Genomic DNA, 25138 nt, shown 5'->3' with positions numbered 1-25138 from the left:
AGCTTTACATTTCATTTCGAAAATATTTTTAAAACTTAGACTCGTGTATAGCGTATTATAGAGGGAAATTAGATCTTTTAACTGATGGATATATAGTGATGAAAACCATTTTTATCAGATCAAACATATTTGTTTCCATAATTATTTTTTTCTCATATTTTGTAATAGTATACGTTGTAGCTATAAAACTTTATTTCTCGTCATAGAAATACACATCACATTGCATTTGCTGCAAATATATGAGGTGTAAGAGTATTACATTTTTTTCAACTAATACGCACTATTTTCTTCCATTCACCGGAAGTTCAGAATGTCCCATGTGGTTTCTATTGACATAAACAATGACACATGTGGAAAGAAAAGTGACATAGACAAAGGAACTGAATCACGGTGCATCACCTGGACCCAAAACACTCCAATCACAGGTAAAAAGAAGGGTGGGTGAAATTATGATAGTAAGAAAAATCTGAACGATATAGATTTGTGCAGAAAATCTCGTTGAAAACAGAATGTCGTGTGCAATGATGCGAAAGTGACATATGAACAGCTGATGAAGAATATTTGACTGATTAATTTATCAGATTTTATGTTGATCAGAATAATATCGTCATAATTTGAAAATGTTGATTACTCTCTCTTATTGTGATCCAAATTTAAAAAAGATCTGTCATTTATATTTAAAGTTCACATCTTCACCCATAATTAATATTTAGTAAAGTCTAAAGAATCTGTTCATAGAGGCCTCTTATCTGTTCTCTATCACACGTATTTATTACTGTGCTCTTTGATAAAATCATGGGGATATTATGGGGGAAAAAAAACCCCAAAAACAGTTAAACACTTTTGTGAAGGCAATTCATAATCTATTCTTATAGTCAGTGTACGTACACATAATATAGTCCCCGCTTTTTAATGTGTCCAGCCTCCCAGAATATATAGTGCACACATAATAGATATATTCTTTTCTTAATGCTTCCAGCCTCCCCCAAATAGCTGCATAATAAATAGATACATAATGATAAACATAAAACCTGGCTTGGATCCTCACACAGGCTCTGTGGTACATCACAGGGGCTCGTCACGAAATATTTGTCTTATTAGAATTTCACATCGTCTATTCTATATTTACATGTAGAATATGTAAATATAGAATAGAGAGGGTCAATTCGTGACGAGCCCCTGTGGGTACATAGAATATCATCGAACATACATTTAGACGAACGAACACATACTGAGATGATTTTGGCCCCTTTATTGGTAATTTCGGTGTTTAGCGGTAATTTCGGTGATTCTTTGTATGCACCCCAGGCTCTGATAATCAAATTGGCTGAGATTCAGTTTAGATATTTGGAATGTCGCCTTTACCTAGCATAGTAGGGATTTAGTAATATGACCATTGTGGCACAAGCATGCAATGATCTACAGTCAGTTCTGTCTCAAGTTATGGGGTGCTAGGTCGACTCTTTAATTGCTGTATTAGACAAAAGGAAGCATTGTACTCCTTCTGTGCCCCATTACACAATGTATCTATAAGTGCATGTGAAGCAAACTTTCAATTTTCAAAGATGCCATAGTTTTAGCACTCCTGATACCAGGCACAATATAGCAATCCCACTGCAAACGTGTGGTATTCATTTCCGCTAAGTCCATGTTGCATAAAATCTGTGTAATTTCATACCAGCAGATTTCAAGTATGTGAGCTAATTTCATAAGTCACATACAACTCAGACCAAACCAAAACTGGTAATCCATAAAATTATGACTCTGTGGAGTTAAATATAATAATGGGGTAGTTTGTAGAAAAAATGGGACTCAAATTTTTGGTTCGTCATCCTGATAAACTGGATTTTTCAAATTCGAATTTTGGGCTTGGATTTCTGATACTTTAATCTTCAAATCCCAAGGAACAGAACAAATTGCCTGCCTAGAACATATTTCAATTAACTGCATCCAACACATCAGATTTCATTACATTTGAAGCAGACTAAATTATGATTATAATTTCTATTAGACTAAATAATGTAGTTACATGCATGTTATTTATTTATCATGTACAACTCCTGGAGAATGAGACTCACACACCTACCACCACCACCACACCCACCATGCACACCACACAACCACCACACACATATATCACCACCACCACACACATCACCAACACCACACAACCACCACCATCCACTTATCCACCACCACATCATCCTCCACCACCATGCACACCCACCACCACATGCACACACACACACCACTCATCAGGTGCTTGAATATTACACATACTTACATGCAGATCCACAACAATTCTATTGTATGATATTATTACAATCCCTACATGTTGTCACCTTGACAGCAATTAAGCTAGGTCAGTGAATATTCTGTATTGGAGCTCTGTCCTCAGTGAGGGCCGTGTGAGAGGATGATGTTCATTGTTTCTAACATTCTTTTTAAAGATCTAAACAACACTTTTAATCTAGATTTAGTCTCCCTCTTATAATGGCCTGTGACACAGTAATTGTTTTTCCTTCAATCATTATGATGTGTAGATGTATAGAGCTGTAAAACCATGCATAATATGTGATGTGTATTTTCAAATTAAGATATTTTTAAATAATCATAATCCTTTTTGTTTTTGAGGATGAAAAAATTAACACCACTGTACCCCCAATTTTTAAACATTTAGATAAAATTTGTTAACGATGGTGTGATTTCTAAAGTACTCTATAATGATTAAACTAGCTATAATTAATTAAATCATGCATTCAAAGGAATAGATTAACTAAAGATTTTGACATATTGATCAATATTAATAAGCTACAATTTTGACGTCTAATTGCATGTGAAACGAAATAGAAATTGTTTATTTTATCTTGATTTTTCTTTTAAAATTTTGTACCTGTTAATATACCTAAGTGCATAATTTTATATTGCATGTGGGTTGGTTCTTTAAGACACAAAATTTTAATTTTAGCCTACGTTTGAAATTCCATTTATGACATGCAATATAAAATGCATAACCTATCCTTGACTGTTGACATTTTTTTGATTTATATGTACCCCTGCAAAAGAACAAGTTCTAGACAATTTAGAACTGTCAACATTGTATGTGAATTATTTGAACTTTGAAGTGCCCATAAAATTTCATGGGGCGGTTACAATCAGAGGGCAATAAATTGTGGTATATTGCTTAAAATTTCAACATTACATGTCTCAATGGAACACATACACTAAGAGCATGCGACCATTAAATGAAAAATTATCTGGTGAAGGAATCTTTACAAAAATATTTAATATTTCAAGCATGAATTGAATTCATTTTCTCAGACTTTTGTTACATGTTATAGTCAGTTGAACTTGTTGATTCAGATCTACCCTGCAGTATTTGCTTTTAAAATTTGTAGTATATAGTTAGATATGTTTGTACTTTTATTTCTCTCTCTCCATCCATTTCTCCATCTGTCTATCCTGCTCTTGGGTCATTGGATTTTAAGAGGTATATAGCCGGACATAATCTTTCTGTATAGAATTGGGTATATTTTGTAGATGGGAAATGAGGTTTTTTAATTCCAATTACACCCAGAGGGTCTGAAAAAGGGTTCACTAAAAGGGGTCACTGAAAGGGTCAAATTCCTACAACTAGTGCCTGTCATTCCCAGAACCTCCTCTACATTTACTTCTAGGTTTAAGATCCTAGCACAATGTTTTTAAGCCTATAGATTGAGAATCTTTCACGGACTCATATGGAGACATCACCATTGCTGGTGAAGGGCTACAAAATTTAGGCCTATGCTCGGCGCTTATGGCCTTGGAGCAGGAAGGGATCTTTATCGTGTGACACCTACTGTGACACGGGTCCTCAGTTTTTGCGGTCTCATCCAAAGGATGGCCCCATTTATGCGCCTTTTACGACAAGCAAGGGGAGTACTGTCTGAGGATCTATTCTAACCCGGGATCCCCACGGGATTAAGCTTTTAGGCACATGATTAAGGCTTTCATTGCTACAACTGGCCAATATTTTCAATTAAGTGACCAAGTTAGATTTTCTTTAGGCATGCAGGTTCATACCATGTCCCTGTGCTCTAGTAAGGGACACAATAGGGGTTGATTTTTTGGGGGTATAGGAATGATTATAAGAATTTTTTTCCGAAAATTTTCTTTAAGTTTCAAAGATCCAGAAGGATGCACAATTAGTTTGATTCAAGTATCTATATAGTGTGTAGAATTATAGGTTTTAATTCAGTTCATTACGAGCTGCATGGAAGTGTCTGCATGTAGAATTACTGTATTATTCATTTGATATGTGGTTGCATGTAGTATTAGGTTGTAATTCATAATTTTCATGACCTGCATGGAGTACAACTGTATGGTATAGGGGTGCAGGCATAACTTAAAGTAGGCCAACAACCTTCAGATTGTGTTTGAGAAAGAGGCTTCAGGTGAGCCTTGTAATCAATGGGTCTCTTTGTTTTTTTTTTGGGGGGGGGAGGTTGGGTTTTTTTTGTTGTTGATAAATTTACAGGTCTTTTAGGAAAGATAACTTACAGTATAACAAGTATAGAAGCCCTGAAAATGAAAATAAAATGTCTATGTAGTTAAGAGAAGCTTTTCAAAATAGTTATATGGACCAAATTCAGGCGGGGGAAAATGTGGACCAGATTTATATATTTCCCTGTGATTTGTCTTATATCCTGAAGTTTTCTTGCAGTAAGCATTGCTGTTTATTATTGTGGTGCCTATAAGGACGCGAAACACCAGGAGTACACTTCCCTTACCATGTTAACAAGAGAAGCATTTTTATCTGATATGAGATATATGAAGGAAATTCCTTTCTATGTAGAACGGTGTGTAGTTACACCAGATATTACTAATGTAACGAGACATTTAAAGGACAAAGAAAATAATCGTTAAAAGGACCCTCGGTTCAGTCTTAATGTCATTAAGAACCACACTGGTCGTCCTTCAGTGGTTTTGGGTGAAGCGGTGAAGCGAGACAGGTATCAGTTTCTAAGTCGGAATTGGCTGAAATTTTTAAAGAATTATGTGACACAGATATTTAAATCAATAGAAATTATTCCGTGTCGTTGAGGTGAGGATAAGCTTAAGGAGAGGGCGTCAGTGGGTCAAGTGATTTGTTGTGATTTTTTTAGTGGAAGTTTTTTTTCGATTGGAACTTTAATGTTCAACTTCATTGTGTTCAGTATTATGTAAGTAATTAAATTGTATTCCTTAATCTGCATAACATTGCATGTAGTAAGTTCATTACCCGCTATTTTGATCGATTCTGAATTTGTGATAAACAATGGAACTCAGGGAGGTTTTTAAGATAATGTACCAAGATAATTCTTTATGCTTCATTGTATATATATATATATTCGATGTTAATCGATGCCAAGTTTAGAATTGAATTGAAGTAAAAATCATGAAAATATTATGTATGATGTGGTACTACAGGTGATGTGTTTATTTTTCTAGCTGTCAGTTTCTTTAATATTATTTGATATTGCTGCTGATTGATCTCTCTTCAATGACCCAATTTCCCTGCCCCTAGCTTCTCCTCAATAATTCAATCTCTCGATCTGCTCCTCAATAATTCAATCTCTCGATCTGTTCCTCAATAATTCAGTCTCTCGATCTGTTCCTCAATAATTCAATCTCTTGATCTGTTCCTCAATAATTCAGCCTCTCGATCTGTTCCTCAATAATTCAATCTCCCGATCTGTTCCTCAATAATTCAATCTCCCGATCTGTTCCTCAATAATTCAATCTCTGGAGACCTGCTGCTCCTCAATATAATTCAATATCTCTGCCCTCCTCATCAATAATTCATCCCTCTACTCTTCCTTCTCAATAACTCAAATTTCTCTGTCCCCCTTAATTAACTATTTCATTTCTCTGCTCTTCCTTAATCGCAATAATTCTATCTCTCTCTGCCCCCCCCCCCAACCCCTGACCCCCCTTTTCAAGTATCCAATCTCTCTGCCCTCCTCTTTATTGGTTCCTTCTCTCTGTCCTAAGCTTCCTGTTTGACAGCAGTGTATAAAGCAATCTGTCAGACTTGCTGCCCAACTAGTATATTTTTACCTATCTCAGAAACATTTTATTTAACTTCTGATTTCCTGCTAAATATATTGGTACCCAAAGGCTATAATGTGATACAAAATGTAGCTGACTGAATATGTTAAATGATATATAGAAAATAAAAATTGCAATCTGCAGTTTTATTTACCACAGAGTTAGGAGAAAAGTAAACTTGTGGTTTTCCTAGCATGCAGTATACTGATAAGATAAGTTTGAGTCAGGGGGTCTGATCCCCAATACCTTAGGTCAATCAATAGTTGTCAGGGCAGCTCAGTTACACAGGGTAACACTGCCATATGTATACAATTAATGTATCACATGGGGGGGGGGGGGGGGGGGGGGGGGCAACTCTTCAGCTTGATAAATGCTATATTGACAGACACACAAGCAACTTTTTTTGATTAATTAAATATATATATGTGTCTGTCAGTGGATCATTTTCATGTCCCCCTAAATAGAAGAGGTTTGTCATTTATATTTCCTTCAGGTTAAATAATTATATGTGTGTGTTCGATTTTTCTGACCTCAGCTTACATAGGTCCTTCTGGTGAGATAACCAGAACCTTGAAATCTCTCATGTTCTTCCTGTATTTTAGTTTTTATTATTCATTTATTTCCAATCACTAGAACATATCTCCTAATATATATATATATATATATATATATATATATATATATATATATATATATATATATAATGTATATACATTTACAAGTATATCCACAGTTCTTCAATATATAGCTATATTATAGCTTAAACATTGTTAACTGTAGTGAGTGTATAGAGAGAAGATATCAACTTTGAAGGACTTATTTGGAGGTCAAATTCAACTGAAATCTACAGGAAATAAATGTACAGACAACTTTTAAATGAATATATTAAAAAATAATGTAGTAATACCTCCCTTATCACAATGCATATATAGATATAAAATGAGAGAGAGAGAGAGAGAGAGAGAGAGAGAGAGAGAGAGAGAGAGAGAGAAGAGAGAGAGGGGGCTCACAGAGAGAGAGAGAGGATGGTCCACCAAGAGAGAAGGGACATTGAGAGAGAGAGGAGAGACTGGGGGCCCAGAGGGAGAGAGAGGGGGTAAATAGAGAGGAGGGAGAGGGGGAGAAGAGAGGGGGGCACAGAGAGAGGGGGGAGATTGGAGAGATAGGGGAAGGAGAGAGAGAGTGAGAAAGAGATAGGGGAAAAAGAGAGGAGAGAGAAAGGGAGGCACAGAGAGAGAGGGGGGGGGCATAGAAGGGGAGGGGCAGTGAGAAAAAGAGAGGGGGCAGAGAAAGAGAGAGAGAGAGAGAGAGAGATAAAGAAAGGGAATACAGAGAGGAAGTGAGGCACATAGAGCAGAGAGAGAGAAAGAGAGGGGACACACACACAGAAACAGAGAGAGAGAGAGTTGCAGTGAGCCAGCTGTTCCCTTTCTCTGCTTCACATTATGCAATAGTAACAGCATTGATTGCCCACTGAAGTGCTGAATGATGTGAATGAGGAAAAATGTCAGACAGAAAAATCCAATACAATCCCAGCCTGCCTCAGGCTGACTGTGTGAAAACATGGGAATAAACCCGGGAATTCAGGATCAATAATTAAAGATGGAGGAATCCTGTGTCTGATAGGAGAGAGATTCTGTGATAATCCTGTGATTGTGTGGTGGTAAGGATATTATTCTCCTGTGTTCTATGTGTGCATGGAATTTCTGGGATTATTTCTGCAGTGCAGTCTGTACACATGTAAGGAGTCCACGTTCTTGATTATATAGAAGCTCTCCATTGTCATTGAAGTATCATGTTTAATATTCCTGTTGGGGCTGTGTAACCTCTGTGTTTTGTTCTGTTCTCTGGGTGACTGTGTTCATTATACACTGTATATGTAGGAACTTAAAGGAGGGGGACTTGCATAGTACATTTAGAGTTATATTAGTACAGCTATACTTACATAGTACAGTTATATAGTACAGATATACTTACATAGTACAGTTATATAGTACAGATATACTTACATAGTACAGTTATATAGTACATATACAATTACATAGTGCAGATATACTTACATAGTACAGATATACTTACATAGTGCAGTTACATATTACAGATACACTTACATATAGTACAGTTTATATTATAAGTACAGATAGACTTACATAGTACAGTTTATATTATAAGTACAATTTGACAGTACAGATGGACTTACATAGTACAGTTATACTTAGGTAGTACAATTTATAAAGTGCGGAATGTGATAGACTTACATGTAGTACAATTATATACTGTACTACAGATAGACCTCTGTAGGTACAGTTAGATTAAGGTGACATATTTTTCATCATGTTACTGTAACAGTATTTTCAGCATCCCGCTTTTATATCCCACCAGCAAATTAACATTATATACATCGTAAGAGCTAGGGCTGAAACGATTCACCGAAATATCGATACTATTCAATATCTATACGCTCAGTTCAATATTCGATTCACTGCCTCGATTTTCAGTTCGATACGCTTATTACAAACGGGTTTAGTAAAATACATCAGTCTCGGCCAGTACATATTATTTCTACCTGCATAGGGACAACATAGCTTCAAATAATGTTCAAACTGTTGTTTGCCTTGAGGTTGACGAAAATAGTGATAAACTATATCGGTTTAAACTACAGCGAACAGGCATATATCTCACCGTTTGGCAGTTTTGCTTTTAAAATTATGATTTTGAATATTGATAATTAAATTTTTCTTCAATGAGTTATTTATTGGTGTCTTCTGTGAATTGCATTGTATTGAAAGTATTGAATCGTGGCATATAAGTATTGCAATATGTATCATATCATGAAGGGGGCGTATCGTTTCAATCCTAGTAAGAGCTATACACAGCAGAATAATGAAATCTTTCTTTGTATTCCAAGAATATATAGTAACTGCAATGCCCTAGCTGTTTAGAAACAGGGTTTGAAAGGACTCTTAAGATCAAGTGTTTGACAGATCAAGGCATGCAAGGATATTGTACTGTGAGGGTAATTATTTCAACAATAATGACTGGAGATGTGGTGTATGATTGGAGGGTGAGATAGATGTAGTTTGTGATTGGAGGGTGAGATAGATGGTAAGGCGATACTAGTGTAACATGGTATCACAAGTACTATACAGTCTGATCTAGGGAATTCATGTTAATTTCTGATAAGATCTCAACCCTCTGGCATTAATACATTTCTGCATGATCATAGTTTTCTAATGATACACTTGTAAATATAGTTAATGGGTGTGTATATTGCACTCCGATTTCTAGCTGATATGATATTGCATGTAAATTTTTATAAGCCATATGTAATTTCTGATATTACATGTAAATTTCTGATATATGTGTAAATTTCTGATATGTATGTAAATTTCTGATATATGTGCATGTAAATTTTTGGTGTAGACTGTGAAATTTGGGCATTATTAGACAGTATAATTTCCTTTCCACTGAATGACTCATGTAAACATAATTACTAAACCAAGCTAACTGTGTAATATTGGGCTAATTAAGATCTCTCTCTCTCTCTCTCTCTCTCTCTCTCTCTCTGTCTTTCTCTCTCCCTCCTCTTCTCTCTCTCTCTCTGGGCCCCCTTCTATCTCTCTCTATTCTCTCTCTCTATGTCTCTCTCTGTCTTAATTCTCTCTGTGTGTGTGTCTGTCTTAACTCTCTCTCTCTCTCTCTTAATTTTCTCTCTCTCTCTCTGTTGTATGTGTCTCTGTCTCTCCCCCTTCTCTCTTTATTCTCTCTCTATGTATGCCTCTCTATCTTTCTGTCTCTCTTAATTCTCTGTTTCTTTCGTTGTCTCTCTATCTTAATTCTCTGTTTCTTTCATTGTCTCTCTATCTCTTTCTCTCGCTCTCTCTGTCTATTAATTCTCTCTCTCTCTCTCTCTCTCTGCTATTCTATTGGTACATGTACATGTAAAATACTGCCTGATAAAAGTTTATTAAGATCATCGGCATGTAATACAGGTGCCTCTCTGCATTCCAATATCTTTATTGCTTTTCTACAAAATATAGCTTTAACTGATATTGTAGAATTTAGTGTTATATGCAGTCCTATTATTGCTGGAAGATAAAATGTGGGAAATAATTCAATATATTGGTTAATGAACGGATAATGATATTGCAAACAATTCAGGTGACCTTGAGAAAGACATCAGGCATGCAAGTAGTAAATTTCATAACCCAAAGTCTTCATTTATGTAATATTAATTATTTGTTATATAAGGACTCGTGCGGTAATTTTTTAAAAAATTTTGAATTTGAATTGGATTGAAATTTTACATAATATGTGTCATGTGTCTGCAATTTAAATGTGTTAATTTACATTCAGAATACTGAATTGTATAAATTCTTGATAAACAGTCCTGTGATTTACTGTGGTAGAAACATTTCTGTAAATTTATGTAAATATGCCAATTATAATTTAACAAAGATGATATAATTTCTTTGAATTAAGGAATCTGTAGGCTTTTTTCTTCCCAGATTGGACCCTGTCAGAAACATACAATTTTTTTTTAAAGGTATTTAGACTATAGAAAATGATTGTAAAACTGGGGCAGAGTTTAATTTTTGGCCATAGATTTAAAAACCAAATGGTCCATTCAGGAAGTCAATAATCAGTTCTGTGACGTACTTCTGTAGACTTACCAATAGAAACGCTGCCATCTGAAGTCCTGATAAGGCAGAGTAAACCACAAACTCCACTGACTGGGCTCATATTGCAATAAGACAACATAGAAAAGACTATTTCACACATTGTTGTTCATCATGCAGTTTCTAATCATGAATTTTTGGCCCGATTTTCTGATGGGACTTTATGTAAGGATGCATGATACATGGCAATGCACTAGCTGTGACAATTAACTCAATTTGTAAATAAATTTAAGTTTTCGATCATTGAATCGGTCATTGTTAGATGTGAGCTTATAAATGAAACTTTTAACGATGACATTGTACATGTTAATGACACATGTACAGTTTGTAGAAGGGTGACACTTCAATCTTAATTAAGACAATTTTCAAGGGATTTTCAAAGGAGTGTTAATAACAATTGTGAGTTAAATTTGAGTAACTTTTTGTACCATATGAATGGAGGTTTCAGTCCCTATAAATACATGTAGCTCACAGAATGATAAATGAATTTTGTATTTCATAAAAAAAATTCAACCAAGGTGAGAATTAACTGGAATTGCAGTCCTCTCCCCTCCCCCCTTTAGATCTGCTACTTGCATCCTGCGGTAAGGTAAACCCAATAGACAGCGTAACCATCGAGTTTTTCAGATCATTGAAGATATTAATATAAACGAATGTATTAGTCCTAGAAATGTGATTCCCTACAAAGAGAGGGCCATTCATCACTGGAAAAAGTAATTATATGAATGTGGGCTCTATACAGACAACATGTAATATATTCCTCTCTGCCCCCTGAAAATAAATTGTTGGAAAGTTAGGTGCACAACCCTCTCGTCTTAGTGGAATGCTATAAAAGTGTGTGTTGACAGAGCTAGCACGCTAAGGATTTCATGCAGACAAACGCACAGCTGCTGCTACTGTGAGAGATTTCATGTCAGTGCCTTAATGTTGTGTTTTTGTTGTTTTTCACTAAGTGGATGGTGTATTGATTGGACTTGCAGAGATTCCGTGTGAACTTATAAACCTGTGTGATATGATACAGTGTTTGATCTCAGCAGTGTGTGGTTCTTTGGAGGTTGTTGCATGCATGTCTAGACGTGGCAGTCAGGAAATAATTAGGCTGTTTCATTAAAATTCAGTCAGCTGAAACTCCGTACTAATTATGGTGGTTGATGCAGCTCTGAGATTTTATTTCGGATATGGTGTAAATTTGTTATATTTTGTCATGATAACATGAAAGATGGAACAAAATTAATGATCAACAGCAGAAAATGAAAACACATGGATATACATTTATTTAGAGCAATTTTGTTTTTAAACATTGATTAATTTTGGTGTCAGTGTTTTGATTAATCATATGTTAATGGTGGATTTCTACCAGGAGACTGAGTCGAGTTGAACTATGACCTCAGCCTCACTTTTAATAGGCAGCGAGAATCTGAGACTCTTTAGGAAAATCAATGAATGAAATTGATCAGCTAATTATAGCCAGGTGTAGATTATCAGAGCCATTGACTTGGAAAGTTTTAATGATTGACAGCTACCCTGGATGTGTTATTGGTTATATTTGTTTAGTCATGACACTTTCTGAATCGAATGTATAACGCATTATTAATTATTCTCACCAATCCATCCTTCCCTTAACTATAATTAACCCACCAACCCCAATCACTCCCAGTAATTCTAACTCACCCCCAATCACTCAGTCTGAGAATAATTTCAACTCACCCCTCAATCATTCAGTGAAATTCAATTTTCATGTTTCCTCTCTTAGACTCTTATAATCAGCATAATTCACAATGTAAATTATACGTTATTTCTGCTACATTTGAAATGAATATATAATTAATGAAACAAAAGGTGGAGGAAGTTGAATCTACAAGAATATTTCTTGTAAGTGTGTTATTGCATGTTTACTTCAAGAGAGAACAAGAAGACTTAGAGTCAGACTGACAGAGGAGGAAAACTGTATCTGTCTGTGAGTGTACTTTTAGACACCTAACGCGCCAGGCGTGTTTGTAACACCGAGTGATTCAGGGTTTGTTGATATTGGATTAACAAGCCCATTACTTATCACCTGACGGGTGCACACTAGTTCTCCAACACTGCAGTGACTGATTGTTAAGGGATGGTTGTCAATGATTCATACAAGTGCTGAAGTGCTAGATATACATATGTAGACACCTAAGTATTAACATGACTATATGGCTTATATTTAGTATGTTCTGACCTCTTTCATGGTTATATCATTTCAAAGTGTTTCTAACCAAGTGAAAAGTTTGATTTGGCAATTATACGCTAATTAAGTAAAATTGTTTTTTGTTTCAGGTCATGACCCCTCTCCATGGTCACTCAGAGCGTAATGTCCACTGCTTGTGCCGAATTCACGCAGAATGCTTGGAGAAAAGAACTCTGTAAAAACTGCCAAAAACCCAAAGCAGAGCACTGCATTGTGGGAGATTTCAGCCCAGAGTCTACAAGTTCACCTGTCCCCACAAAACGGACGTCGATCATCGCTGATGATGTCATACACCAGGCAAAACGCAACGCTTCGTTAATTTTGTCAGAGTTAGAGGGACGAAATGATGGACAAATTGAACCACGAAAACCACGGACTTCTAGGAGTTTATCCGTGGAAAAAGAAAAAATTCAAAAACCGGTGATATCACATCCAAAAGTGGCAGACGTTCATGTGAAAAGCATTCTAGTCAAAAGTGGTGAAACGCGGAAGAAAAGTCTTGATATAAAATTTCTAGAGAGAGAACCTTCTGTGATCGGTGATGATGGAGGATACGACAATCTATTTTTAGACCATGAGGAACCCCCTGCAGAAGAAGATTCTGGGGAGGATATCTCATTTACGGAAGAGGAACGAGAGTTTGTGCTTCAGGCTTTACAAAACACGATCTGGAATTCAGATTTGAAAAATCTTAATGGTGTTGACCGTCAAACAAATGAGAGGGACAAAAGTCATGAATTTGAGGATGTGAAACTTACATCCCTGTGGAAGAAAGACAGGTTCGCAACTTTACGAGACTGTGATAAAATATTTTCCCAGCGATTTGGAACATTTCCGACAAGGAAACCTCTAAGCTCAAAGTCAAAATTAGAGAGAATGTTTGACCGTGATAATAAACTAGAAAGATCGTCGTCAGATTGTGACCTTCATAAAATCGAGGAGGAAGGGGAGGGAGCTCACTACGAGACAAATTTCTCGCTGTTTGAAAAACGTCGTAGTCGGTCTGCCTCTGAAATGGAAAATGGGAACATCGGACAGAAAACTGAGGCACAACCATACATGGACGTAAATGTGGTACCACTAAGTGAATCTGGCGAGGAATTTAAGAATGGAGATGATGATGTGTTTGAGATGGATAAATTTGATGCTGAGAGTTTGTTTGAAAATTTCTCGACTGATTTTGACTTTGATTCGTCATCTGCTGGTATGGCTCTGGTGGATCATTTAAACGCTATCCTGGCTCGTTACAGCGACAATGTTTCAATCAAAGGGTTTGAAGACAATGACTTTCTGCCTGATTCAGCAGTCAATGATTCGTCGGAAAACTGCGAGAAAATTTTAGAAAGCCTAAGAATTCCAAAAGGGAGTATAAAGTCGAAAGAGTTAGAGGCAAAGATTGTGTCTCTGGCCACAGATATAAGAAAGAAGAAGCGCCCTGCCCCTAGGCCACCAGTGGCTCCTCCCCCTCAACCCACCACCAGAAGTAGTTCAAGTGTGATTAGTGACCAGTCATCAAAAAAATCATCACCCTCAAATTCACAGAACTTTTTCGAACCAAATTTTAAAATGGTACCCATTGGGAAATCTATCATTGGCAATAACCATGAGAAACCCCTTTCACCCAAACGCTCAGGTGATTTTCATGATGATTTAATTGATAATAAACCTAAGAGTGATAACAACAAAGGGAAAAAAGGGATCACTTCCTTTTTCAAAAGTTTCCTACGCAGAGGTAAAGATTCGCCAGAGAGTTCCACGGAGCAAATTCCCGAAGTCTCCACCCCTCAGAGAGCAAGTGCACCCATAACCCCAGTTATAGCCACTCCCGAAAAAGTTACAGCCACTCCCGAAAAAAGGAAAGAGTCATCACCTGTGGAAATAAAAGAGGAGAAAAAATCGCCACAGGTTAAAGCCAAAGTCCTTCCCGCTGTTTCATGTCGAAAGTCACGTACCAGTATTATCATGTCTGCATCAGAGACCTCAACCTTATTTAATGGACCACAAGGTAACCAACTAGAGGAGAAGGAAAATACTGAAAGCGAAAGTATGACCAGCAGTGTTATTGTAGATGAAAGTGAAACTAAAGGTGAAGGGAAGTCCATTGAATGTGCTCCAGTTGTGAAACCAAGTGTTCCCACACGACCCAAACCACCACCAAACCCAAAACGACCCACAGTTTCACCCCAGCATGAAGCCAAGGAGTCCCGGTCACACTCAACAGACGGACCGGAAAGAAGGGGATCGGAGACGGACAGCAGGACAGGAAGTTTGGAAAGGTCAGATAAAGGAAGTCTGGAAAGGGAGATAGCTAGAACTCTGTCTAAAGAAGACAGCCCTAAGAGAGACTTGGACGGTCAGCAGGTGGTCAGACGAAGAGCCAAGAGTCCGAAGCGAGTCTCCGCACCGCTGAAACCGTCCTCTTCTGCAAAAAGCTTAGATAGCAAAAATGTCATGTTTACCAAAGAACTGGAAATGAGACTTAGTAAGACCTTGGATTCCAAGGTCAGTGCCAGTCCTGCTGGTCAGAAACCGAGTGCAGATGCCAAGAAGTTGGCCCCACAACCTCCTGTCGCAAGTGTTAAAGCAGAAACCCTACCAGCTCAGACAACTGGGCGGGGGAACCAGACAACTGTTAAACAAGAGGCTTCACCAGCTCAGACAACAGGGCAGGTGAACCAGTCAACAGGTATGCAACTGTTGGATTTCTCTTCTTAAAATTCTTTGCAGTACTTAAGTAAGTAACCATAGAATGTGAAGTTGCCTTATTTTACAAATCAGCATGTACGTGTTATGTTCACATTTTGTACATCTACAAGTTCTCTCAGAATATGAGCCACATCGAAATTCTAAACAAAATTGGAAGGGGGGTTGTTGTTGTATTCTTTCAAAGAACTTAGTCTTTCTATGATATCTAGTTGTGCTTAGAAGTTTATTTCACTGAAAAATTCATGAAGTAATGAAGGTGAGGCTCATCAGTATTTGATGCATTGTGTGAGCTTTCCATCAGAATAACTTTTGAATTCAGGTCTTCACTTCATAACCTTATGAATGTTTTAGAATGAAATACTCTTAACCAGATATTATTTGTGACTAATTATTGTGTTTACATTTTTCGTCTTGGTTACAACTTCAATCGTCTGTCTACAGTGGAGTGGTTTGTAATAGTCATATCACATGTCATGAGTGACCTGTGTGTTTCACAGAGTTACTTTTATGATTTTAACATGACATGAATGAAGAGAATCCCCCTGCTCTAGATATCTATGAAACGAAATCTCTATTGGGGTTGGTTACGTATTTAAATTCTGCCGTGCCAGTTCAAGGTCTGGAAAGACTTTGGGTCACATTGCTAACTACATTTGATGCAACTAAATACTTATCTTGTTGCTCCATTCTGATGCGGCAAGTTAACTGTTTCAAGTTTGTGTCACATGACCTGATGTCTTTTATACAGAAATAAAAACATTATATATTTTAGTAACTTTATATACAAAAAAGAAACACTTGCTAAAATGCAATATTGGTCTATGAAATGATGTGAAATATTCTATAATTATATAATGTAATTAACATGAAAAAGTGAGAAGTTTCATATCCAAGCTTTAATTTTTTTTTTGTTTTACAGAATTAAAAGAGGAGAAGAAGGAGGAAGCAGACCTAGCTCCCGCAGAGAAAATTGAATTACCCAGGGCAGCCAGTCGCAAGAGTTTTCTGGGAAAACTGGGGAACAAAAAATCCAGAGCCCCTCCCCGGCCGCCAAGCTCTTCTGTAAAACGGACCAAATCAATCACCGAGAATGGCGGGGAGCTACAGGTCAAGAAAATCGACCCCTCTGATATATCGGGACCAGTGGTGAGTATGACGGCCTGCATCATTAGTCATAGTAGATTACGCCAAGAAACGTGTTTATAGTAAAAAAAATGTCAAGATACCTGTTTAGTAAAGAATGTCAAGAAACAAGTTTATAGTAGATTATGCCAAAACACATGTTTATAGTAAAGTATGCCAAGAAACATGCTTAATTAAGAGTTATAAATCAGGAATGATGTTTTGTTTGTTGTTTTCCAGCTGATAACTTCAATGACAGGGGGATCGTCGCTAAATCGCAGGAACACCATCGCTATTGGGGATGACCCCTCCATGGTATCCGGTAAGTGTCCTGGGGTGTCCGTCTTAATTGATGTAAACTTTGAAATTAATATGTTGTGGTGATTTACATGAAATATATGAAAGAGAACTTTAGTGTAGAAAGACCTTTAACATGATAAAAGGTGAAGATAACGAACGGTAATCACTCTCTTAGATTTTATACCGATTGTTAGGCCGTTCCTGGTTCACTGATTTTGACTTAAAATACCTGATCAAGATACAGAACTCTTGGCGGGTATGACTGGTCGACAGGGGATGCTTACTCCTCATTGGTACCTGATCCCACCTCTGGTATATCCAGGGGTCCGTGTTTGTCCAACTCTTTATTTTGCATTCCTTATAGGAGTAAGGAGATCAATCGCTGTTCGTTATCTTCACCTTTTCATAAAGAATACAAAATCGAGAACAGGGCAAACACGGACACCGTAGAACACTAGAGATGGTTTGTTTTATGTTCCATCATCGTTTTAGAATATATTGGCAACAAGTGTCAAGCTTTTACTACTAGTACATGTAATTAAGCAGAAGTATCCAGTTATGAATTATTTTCACTATTTTCTAAGAAATAAGCATCTGCTTACATTTAAATCTTGTGGGTGTTTTTTTTTCTTAGGAGAATCTACTTCTTCAGGATCGACAGCAGAAAAGTATGATGAGTGGCCCGAGTTATCTCCACTTGGTTCACTTGAAAATGTTTATGAACCAATCATCCCAAAGGAACCTCCTCCCCCACCCCCCTCAGGACCTCAGGGTGAGGGCGACCAGACAGCACCGCACAGCACAACGCTGTCTGTTCCTAAATCACCCAGCGAGGGATACCTGGAACCAGTCTCGAAGCGGTCAGTAGTGACCACAGCAACCAGTGACCAGAAACCTGAGGAGGCTCCCCAAGTTTCCATGGAGACGACAGAAGGGGAGGAAGTCGGTGTTAATAGTGTACAGACAAATCCACCGAAAACAGAGATTTCTGATGAGAGAGAGAGGATTTTGGCCTCCCAGCCTATTTATGAGGAAATTAATGGGTATGGAAAAGAACCTCCTAAACAGGTTCATAACATTATGGATATGCAAAGATCAGTGACAGATACCCTGTCCAAAGATATGCACAGGTCCATGAATGAGAGCTTGACTATCGATATGAACGAGTCTATGATTTCAATGGACTTTCCACCGGCTTCACCGTCCCAGATGGGAATGTCGTCTGGTTCTGAACCATCATCACAGTGCAGCACTCTTAGTCGACCCAAACCGTTACCTCGGAAACGATCCAAACGAGAGAGCAATTCTTTTGAGCAGCCTTACATTGCCATGAATCGACCGAGCATTACGTCAGCTCTCAATGAGAACCAGCTTAGAGACATGCTGAACCAGCTAACTTCCATGAACCTTCAGACCCTGCGGGACATTTATACTCAATACGAACGGATCTTTGTCAAGGAGCCCGTGTCGCTGGGAGTTCCCACTGCGGGTCCGCTGAAGTGGACAGATTTCGATATCTACGGGAAACCTGTTCACTCGTCGGAGCGCTGTGTTGTGTACAATGCCAAGCTGAGACTAAGCACTACAAACTGTCAACTCATGGTAAGACACACAGTTACTATGGTAACATGTACCTTTTAGTAAAACGGTAATGAAATGATGCTGTATACGGTGATATTGAAACAAATTGTGATAAGACATAACCTGAAGCTACTTTGATATTTTAAGAAAAGGCATCTTGTTTTAAGTATTGTGAAAGCCTTACTAGGGCTGTAACGGTTCCAAAAGTTTTCGGGTCGGGTCGGTTCTAAATTTTTTACTTTGGGTTCGGTAATTTCGGTTCGGGTCTATATAACTATTTTAAAAATCTAATATACAGTTAAAATCGAAAACCTTTATTGTATTTTGTCACAATAATTACTCGGGGACGTGGACTGAGGTTTAGACTCGACATCCATGGTACTACACTGTAGAAACAGCATTGTCACTTCTACTCGTTTCCAATGTTTTGTCATTGACGATGTTGATCCTGTAGCGTATTTTCAATGCGTCTGACATATCTTGAATATACTGTCATTATTCACAGTTTTGTCCACAATGCCATCATTTAACAATTGATCAAAATACCACCACCTTTGAGGATTTTGACGACATTTCATTTATACGGATTTCTAATAATGATTCTATTTTAAAAACTAAACCCGAACCGAAATATGGAAAAATGGAACCGAACCTGACCCGAACAACATGACCCATGGTTTTCGGTTATTTCGGGTACCCATTGCAGCCCTAATCTGTACTGAAAATAGCAATTCATAGTTTAAGCAAGATGAAGGAAGTGTAAAAGATTTGAAATCTTATTATCAATCTGATGTGCTATTTCACCATTACTGTTCACAGTATCACAACCCTAAATCCTTATCTTTTTCTAGCTCCAGCACACCAAGCCTGATCTGATGTCTTCCCATCATGCAACACTGCTGAAACCCACCGTAATTTTCTCCGATTCGGTACCTTACTCCTATCTCACGGAGGACTTCATCAAAACCAACCAGCTTCTTCTCAATCTCCATACCAACCAATCAAATTCTGCCAAGTGTTTTGTGGCGGTTGGACAATTTGACATCTCTGACAGTCTTTCCAATCACATGACCTCTATTCGTCATGGGAACAGTCAGGTGATGCTAACTGTAGAGGACATGATGGAAAACGTTCTGTTTTTTATGTTGCAGATTCTCAGTGCCATCTCTCATTGTCTTGACCAAGGATTCAGTCTCGGGGATGCTAACTTCCGAGATGTGTTTATGGTTTCCAATAGCAACTGTTCTCATGGTAACATTGTGGCATTCCTTCCCCATCAGCGGTCACATGATGGCTCCCATGTGGATACGGTGTTCGGTTTCCTGGATAAATATCTCATGGAAAACATGGCCAGTCTAAGTGAATATGAATTTGGAAAATTTGTCGGGGGTGTGCTCAGAGTGCAAAAAATGTTACAGAGTCGTAAGATAGAGATTTTATCGTTGATTCGCAGTTACGTGGAGTTTTTATTGTGGGGACCGAGTGAAACGTCCTGGCAGGGCGGACTAGAGAGGACCAGTAGCCTGGAACCTAAACTGTCCATGTGGCTAGAGAAAGAACGTGCAGGGATGGTGCATGGGTTTGCCCTGGTGTCCTCCGCGGAGACGAGGAAGTACTCCATTAAAGAATTCTACAGGATGAAGTTTCTACTGAAGTCTAGTGCTGTTAGTCTGTCTGAGTGTGTCAGGACACACATGTCATTCTGATATCACACACACACACACACACCTTAATGGTATAACACAAGTTTCTACTGAAGTCTAGTGCTGTTAGTCATTGTGATATCACACACACACCTTATTTCTTATCTCTGATTTAGGACAAGTCTGGTGTAACATGTGAAAATGTCCTAAATTTTGTATGATCATGATGATTTTAAAACAGTGCCGTTAGTGTATACATGTATTTGCAATTGCATGCAAAGGAAAAAGTCATTGAATACATGAATTTCTCATTAACTCTTTTGACACAATTATGACAATTTGAGAAAATTGCCCGATCAGTTCGTAAAGCTATACACTTGTACTGGCGATCTACTGCAATCACTATAAAATCACTACTTGTATAAAATCACTTTATAATCACTATAAAATCACTATGAAATTATGATAACAGCAATACACCTTTAGTGATTTAGTGGTCTTGTTCAATGTTTCACAAGATGTACTTGTGTCATATACAGATATAATTCTAAAAGTCAACATTGATGCATTGAACGAAATCTCAGAAAAGACTTGATATCTTGGATCCACCACTGTGTGTTAATTAGACTTGATATCTTGGATCCACTACTGTGTGTTAATTAGACTTGATATCTTGGATCCACCACTGTGTATATTAATTGTATCAATGTTCAGTAGACTTTGATAGTTGATAGTGCTATACATTTCAAAAAAATTTATTCTATTCACCTCTCCCTCCATTGATCAGGTCTGAGAGAGGGAAACCCAAAATCTGATTTTGATTTTTAAAAAAAATAGGTGTCTCAATCATTCTTTGTTCCCTGTGTGTAAGGTGTATACAACAGGTCTTTGAAGTTTATTTTCTCTTACAAAGTAATTTTATCTACAAACTGTCTCTAGATCTACTGTTGATGCATTATAAAATGGAATCTCCATATTATATATTTCTTTTCGCCTTTTTTCCCCAGTATTAAGGAACTTGAATTGTTTTGTTTTTTAATATTTGTTAAATCCTAAATAGATATTTCTGTATAGATATTTTAAATGTGTTATTTAGATATTTGTCTCGGGTTGTGCTGACATTCATTGCTATATCCATTACAGTCATGGATTTGATGGAGGAGAAAGAGAGAGTTGTAGATTCAATGCATTTGCTTGCAGCAGGTTGTATGCAATCATTCATGGAATTTGTAAAAATAGATCTCCATGCAGAGTAATCGGATATTCCTCAATGTAGATAAAAATTCTCTCAAAATGATTGATGAACTTTGTAGACATAAAATGTTTGGTTTAATGATGATGTCAATAATATTGTGTTAACTGATTTTGCTGCCTTAAAGTTAAATGGACAGAGTTGTAAAAGAATTTTATAAAATATGTAAATGTTGTGCTTCTGGCAGTATTTTGTGGAGAAGATTCAAAGAGTTATCTCTCTTTGATTGTTAATGATTTTTTAAAAACTATTTTACTTTGGTTAATTTATATAGAATGAAATTTAAAATACCTGTATGAATGCTGCTGATTTTAATAACTTTTTTTTAATTTTTGATTTGCTTTTGTCTTTTTTAATCCCAAATCTATTTGCAACTTCTGCCTAGCTTTATGCAGGGTTAGGGTTTTAGCTGTGCAATATGATACATTATTAATACTACAACTGTACTGAGAAAGGGTTACACAGCTAAGTGAGAATAGACTAATACATCAAATGAAGAAATGTTGACATAACTCAATCAGATTCTTATTACGGAGATTACATGTCAAATGGGATTAAATATTTAGGAGATTTTAAGAACATAATTAATGCAACGTTTCTGACATTTTCTCAAAAATAATTTTTTCCTCTCCTTGAGAAATCGGTTTAAATTTTATATAGTAGTAATATTACCATGCTTTGTTTATTAGTGTGAGTAGTTCAGTCGTTAGATCGTCTAACTAGTAATGCAAAGGTTTCGATCTTAATGGATTCGATCTCCGACTGCTTGAAAATGATATATTATTGACGTCACATATGTGCTTAAGATGCCACGGGTTAAATTGTTATTTTTCAGTTTAGCCTATTCTCATTTTGTTGTTATGGAGCTTGATTTGATTTGTTTTTATAATTTTTAGATCATATTAATTTATTTTCTGTAGTTCTAGTTTTTAATTAAATTTTTGAACTCGACCAAATCAAAAAATAAAGTATACCCCAGTCCCCTTGCCCTTGTAATTAAAAATATACTGGTATTTTATTTTACTGTATTATATTAGATCAAAAGATAGTTAATGTTGTAAATCTAATGATAAGCATTATACATGATGCATGCATATACAAACATTTCTCCAGTTTTATTAATGAGATACCTATATGTATACTATAATGTGTGATTGACATTACATGAATTTGCATAATTACTTAACACAAATATCCCCACCCCCTCTCTCCCTACACACATCACACACTTTTGTAAAAGCAGTGGGGTAGTTGTCCCACTTTCACAAACTTATAGATCCACTTCTGTGATTTCTGAGAGTAGTTTTCCATTTTCATTGTATGTTCTCTACAAAACAGTGCATCTTCTACAAAAAAAAAAAAAAAAAAAAATGAGAAACACATTTTTTATTGCGAAATGTGATAGAGTAAAAAAAAAATTCAAATGTGGGGGGATAGATAGGGGAAAATAGGAGGTATACATTTTTATTCTTGAACAATGCAATATGAAGAAGAGTTATGAAGTAGTGTTAGGGGTAGGAGGGTTTAGACAAGAGTAAGGATGGGAACCCCCACCCCTCCCTTGTAATACATACAAGCAGGGACCACAATTATGAAATTCATGTTGATCATTTTTATATCAAACTGGAGCTGTTGTATTTTCTAAGCTGCTTTTTTTTATATGTCAGTTATTATTTATCACCCAGGATGTGTACCATTATCGACAAAATCTGAAGTATGTGCAATATGTCTATGTCATTTTTTACTGTACAATTTTTCCTGTGCTAGTATGTTTGGAATACTTTCGTTTTTTTCGGTGATTTTATATATTTAATGTCTTATACATAGATATGTATATACAGACAATGCTTACATATATTCGTGAAGTGTGTTTAAAATATTTTTTACTCATATCAAACATATGACTAACTGACGCAATATCAATATTTATTAACTGTATATCTATTGATAAATACACAAGTACATTTCATTTAGAAACTTATTTTCATGCAATTAACATCGTATTTTTCAAAGTGATGTTAGGAATCAAGAAATATATATTAATTCAATCTAACTATCTACGGTATTAGAATCTCTGGGTCTCGCTTTAAATGAAAAAAAAAATCATTACAATCCACGTACTGCTCCTTTGCAGGGCGGTCACTCTCCTCAAAGTTATATCGCATATTTGACTCATTCCCAATGATTAAAAAGTGGTTCATTTTCCCAATTTTATAACCAAAATATATTATACAATATAAACTGACAGGCACATATTGAATGTTAAAAATGAATCGTTGTTCTATTATTCTTTTGTTTTAAACTTCATTTGGATGTGAAACTCAATTTTTCCTATTAAAAAAAATGACAATGCATTTCCCATTGTAAGGAGACGCAATTCCATACCACAATTCACTGTGACGTCCCTGCAGAACCAGAAAGTACCGTGACGGCCCTGTTTTGCAGGGGTTCGATAGATATGTCCAGGCAGATACTCTTTTGTAATGAAGTATTCTTGAATTTCAATTGGTGAGCTGTCTGCTTGGCTTTCAGAAGATGATAACCGTTTCATTCTGACACTGGTAGTACAATGTAATCGTGACAGATCCACTGACCATGTTATGAGAGAGATACATCATGCCTCTGTTGTAAGCGGACACCAATCATTTGGAGGAATTTATGTCATTGTGTATATTTTGTATCTATCGATGTTGTGTTGAAGAGTTACTGTTGGCTGATTTTATCAATTTCATTCTAACATTTGATGTAGCTTTCCCTGCCAACACAAACTTACCCATAAAGGTAGTCATGGTGAATGTAATTGAAAATGTCTGTACCTCTCCTCTCGGGTGTCAATTCGGTGAGAGTAACTATTGGCTTGCTATATTTTTGTTGCGACTCCATCCATTTATTATTATTTTATTTACGCCAGTATTGAGGTTGCTATGGTAACTGTGATTGATTTGTATGATATATACATCAAGTTTATATATAGAATGAGTGGAAGTTTTATTGTCTGTGAAACAGAATGCAATAAATGGATAATATTAAAACAAAAATGATTTTGTTGTTATAGATGAGAAGATTGTGATATTGTTATCATGATTAAGTATTTGAGTCATTTGGTCCATGATCTACTAGGCTTCAGTAAGAGACACGCGGGTAAGCTCATAGTGAAATCTCGGTTTTTGTCCATCGTGCATTAACAATAGAGACAGTTTCTATATCTTCTCAGATATGACTTCAACTCATCAGGCCAAAATGTTCAATGCAAGACCAAGCGTTTATATATTTTACCGCATCTAATAGGTGCATAGTCAATGAATTTTAACAGAGAGACATCCAGTTTGGTCGAGTGTTAGGGCTCGTTTAGTGATCATGGATACAAACTGCAAAATATCTGCCCTATATTTTCTTCTCAAAATCGCTATCGTCAAGGGTAGCAAAAACTCTGACCTCTGCTCTGTTTGAATTTTCTAGATGCTTTGAGGCATTCACTCACCAGCAGGATTTGCTTGTAAGTGCAGTCGAATTATTACTCGACCTTTTCCGTCAAGTCGAGAGAGAGAGAGACGTTATTTACACTGTG

General features: G+C 36.6%; 1 protein-coding gene across 7 annotated transcripts; it reads left to right on the top strand.

Annotated features, from left to right (window-relative positions):
- Positions 1 to 272: 272 nt before the first annotated feature.
- Positions 273 to 24608, top strand: LOC125662747 (uncharacterized). Of its 7 annotated transcripts, none has more exons than XM_048895078.2 (6): positions 273 to 425; positions 13056 to 15652; positions 16592 to 16818; positions 17035 to 17116; positions 17729 to 18696; positions 19527 to 24608. In XM_048895078.2, exons 2-6 carry the CDS (start codon positions 13072 to 13074, stop codon positions 20379 to 20381), a joined length of 4713 nt encoding a protein of 1570 aa, XP_048751035.2. In that variant the 5' UTR covers positions 273 to 425; positions 13056 to 13071; the 3' UTR covers positions 20382 to 24608. The 7 variants fall into 7 exon arrangements, with proteins under 7 accessions (XP_048751035.2, XP_048751040.2, XP_048751041.2 ...); XM_048895083.2 differs by lacking the exon at positions 273 to 425 and adding an exon at positions 3942 to 5083; XM_048895084.2 differs by lacking the exon at positions 273 to 425 and adding an exon at positions 3942 to 5201.
- The last annotated feature ends 530 nt before the right edge of the window (positions 24609 to 25138 follow it).

Source organism: Ostrea edulis, chromosome 8 (genome assembly GCF_947568905.1).
Source record: "Ostrea edulis chromosome 8, xbOstEdul1.1, whole genome shotgun sequence".
In the NCBI taxonomy this organism is placed as follows: Eukaryota; Metazoa; Mollusca; class Bivalvia; order Ostreida; family Ostreidae; genus Ostrea; species Ostrea edulis.
This window is presented reverse-complemented; position numbering and strand designations above follow the sequence as displayed.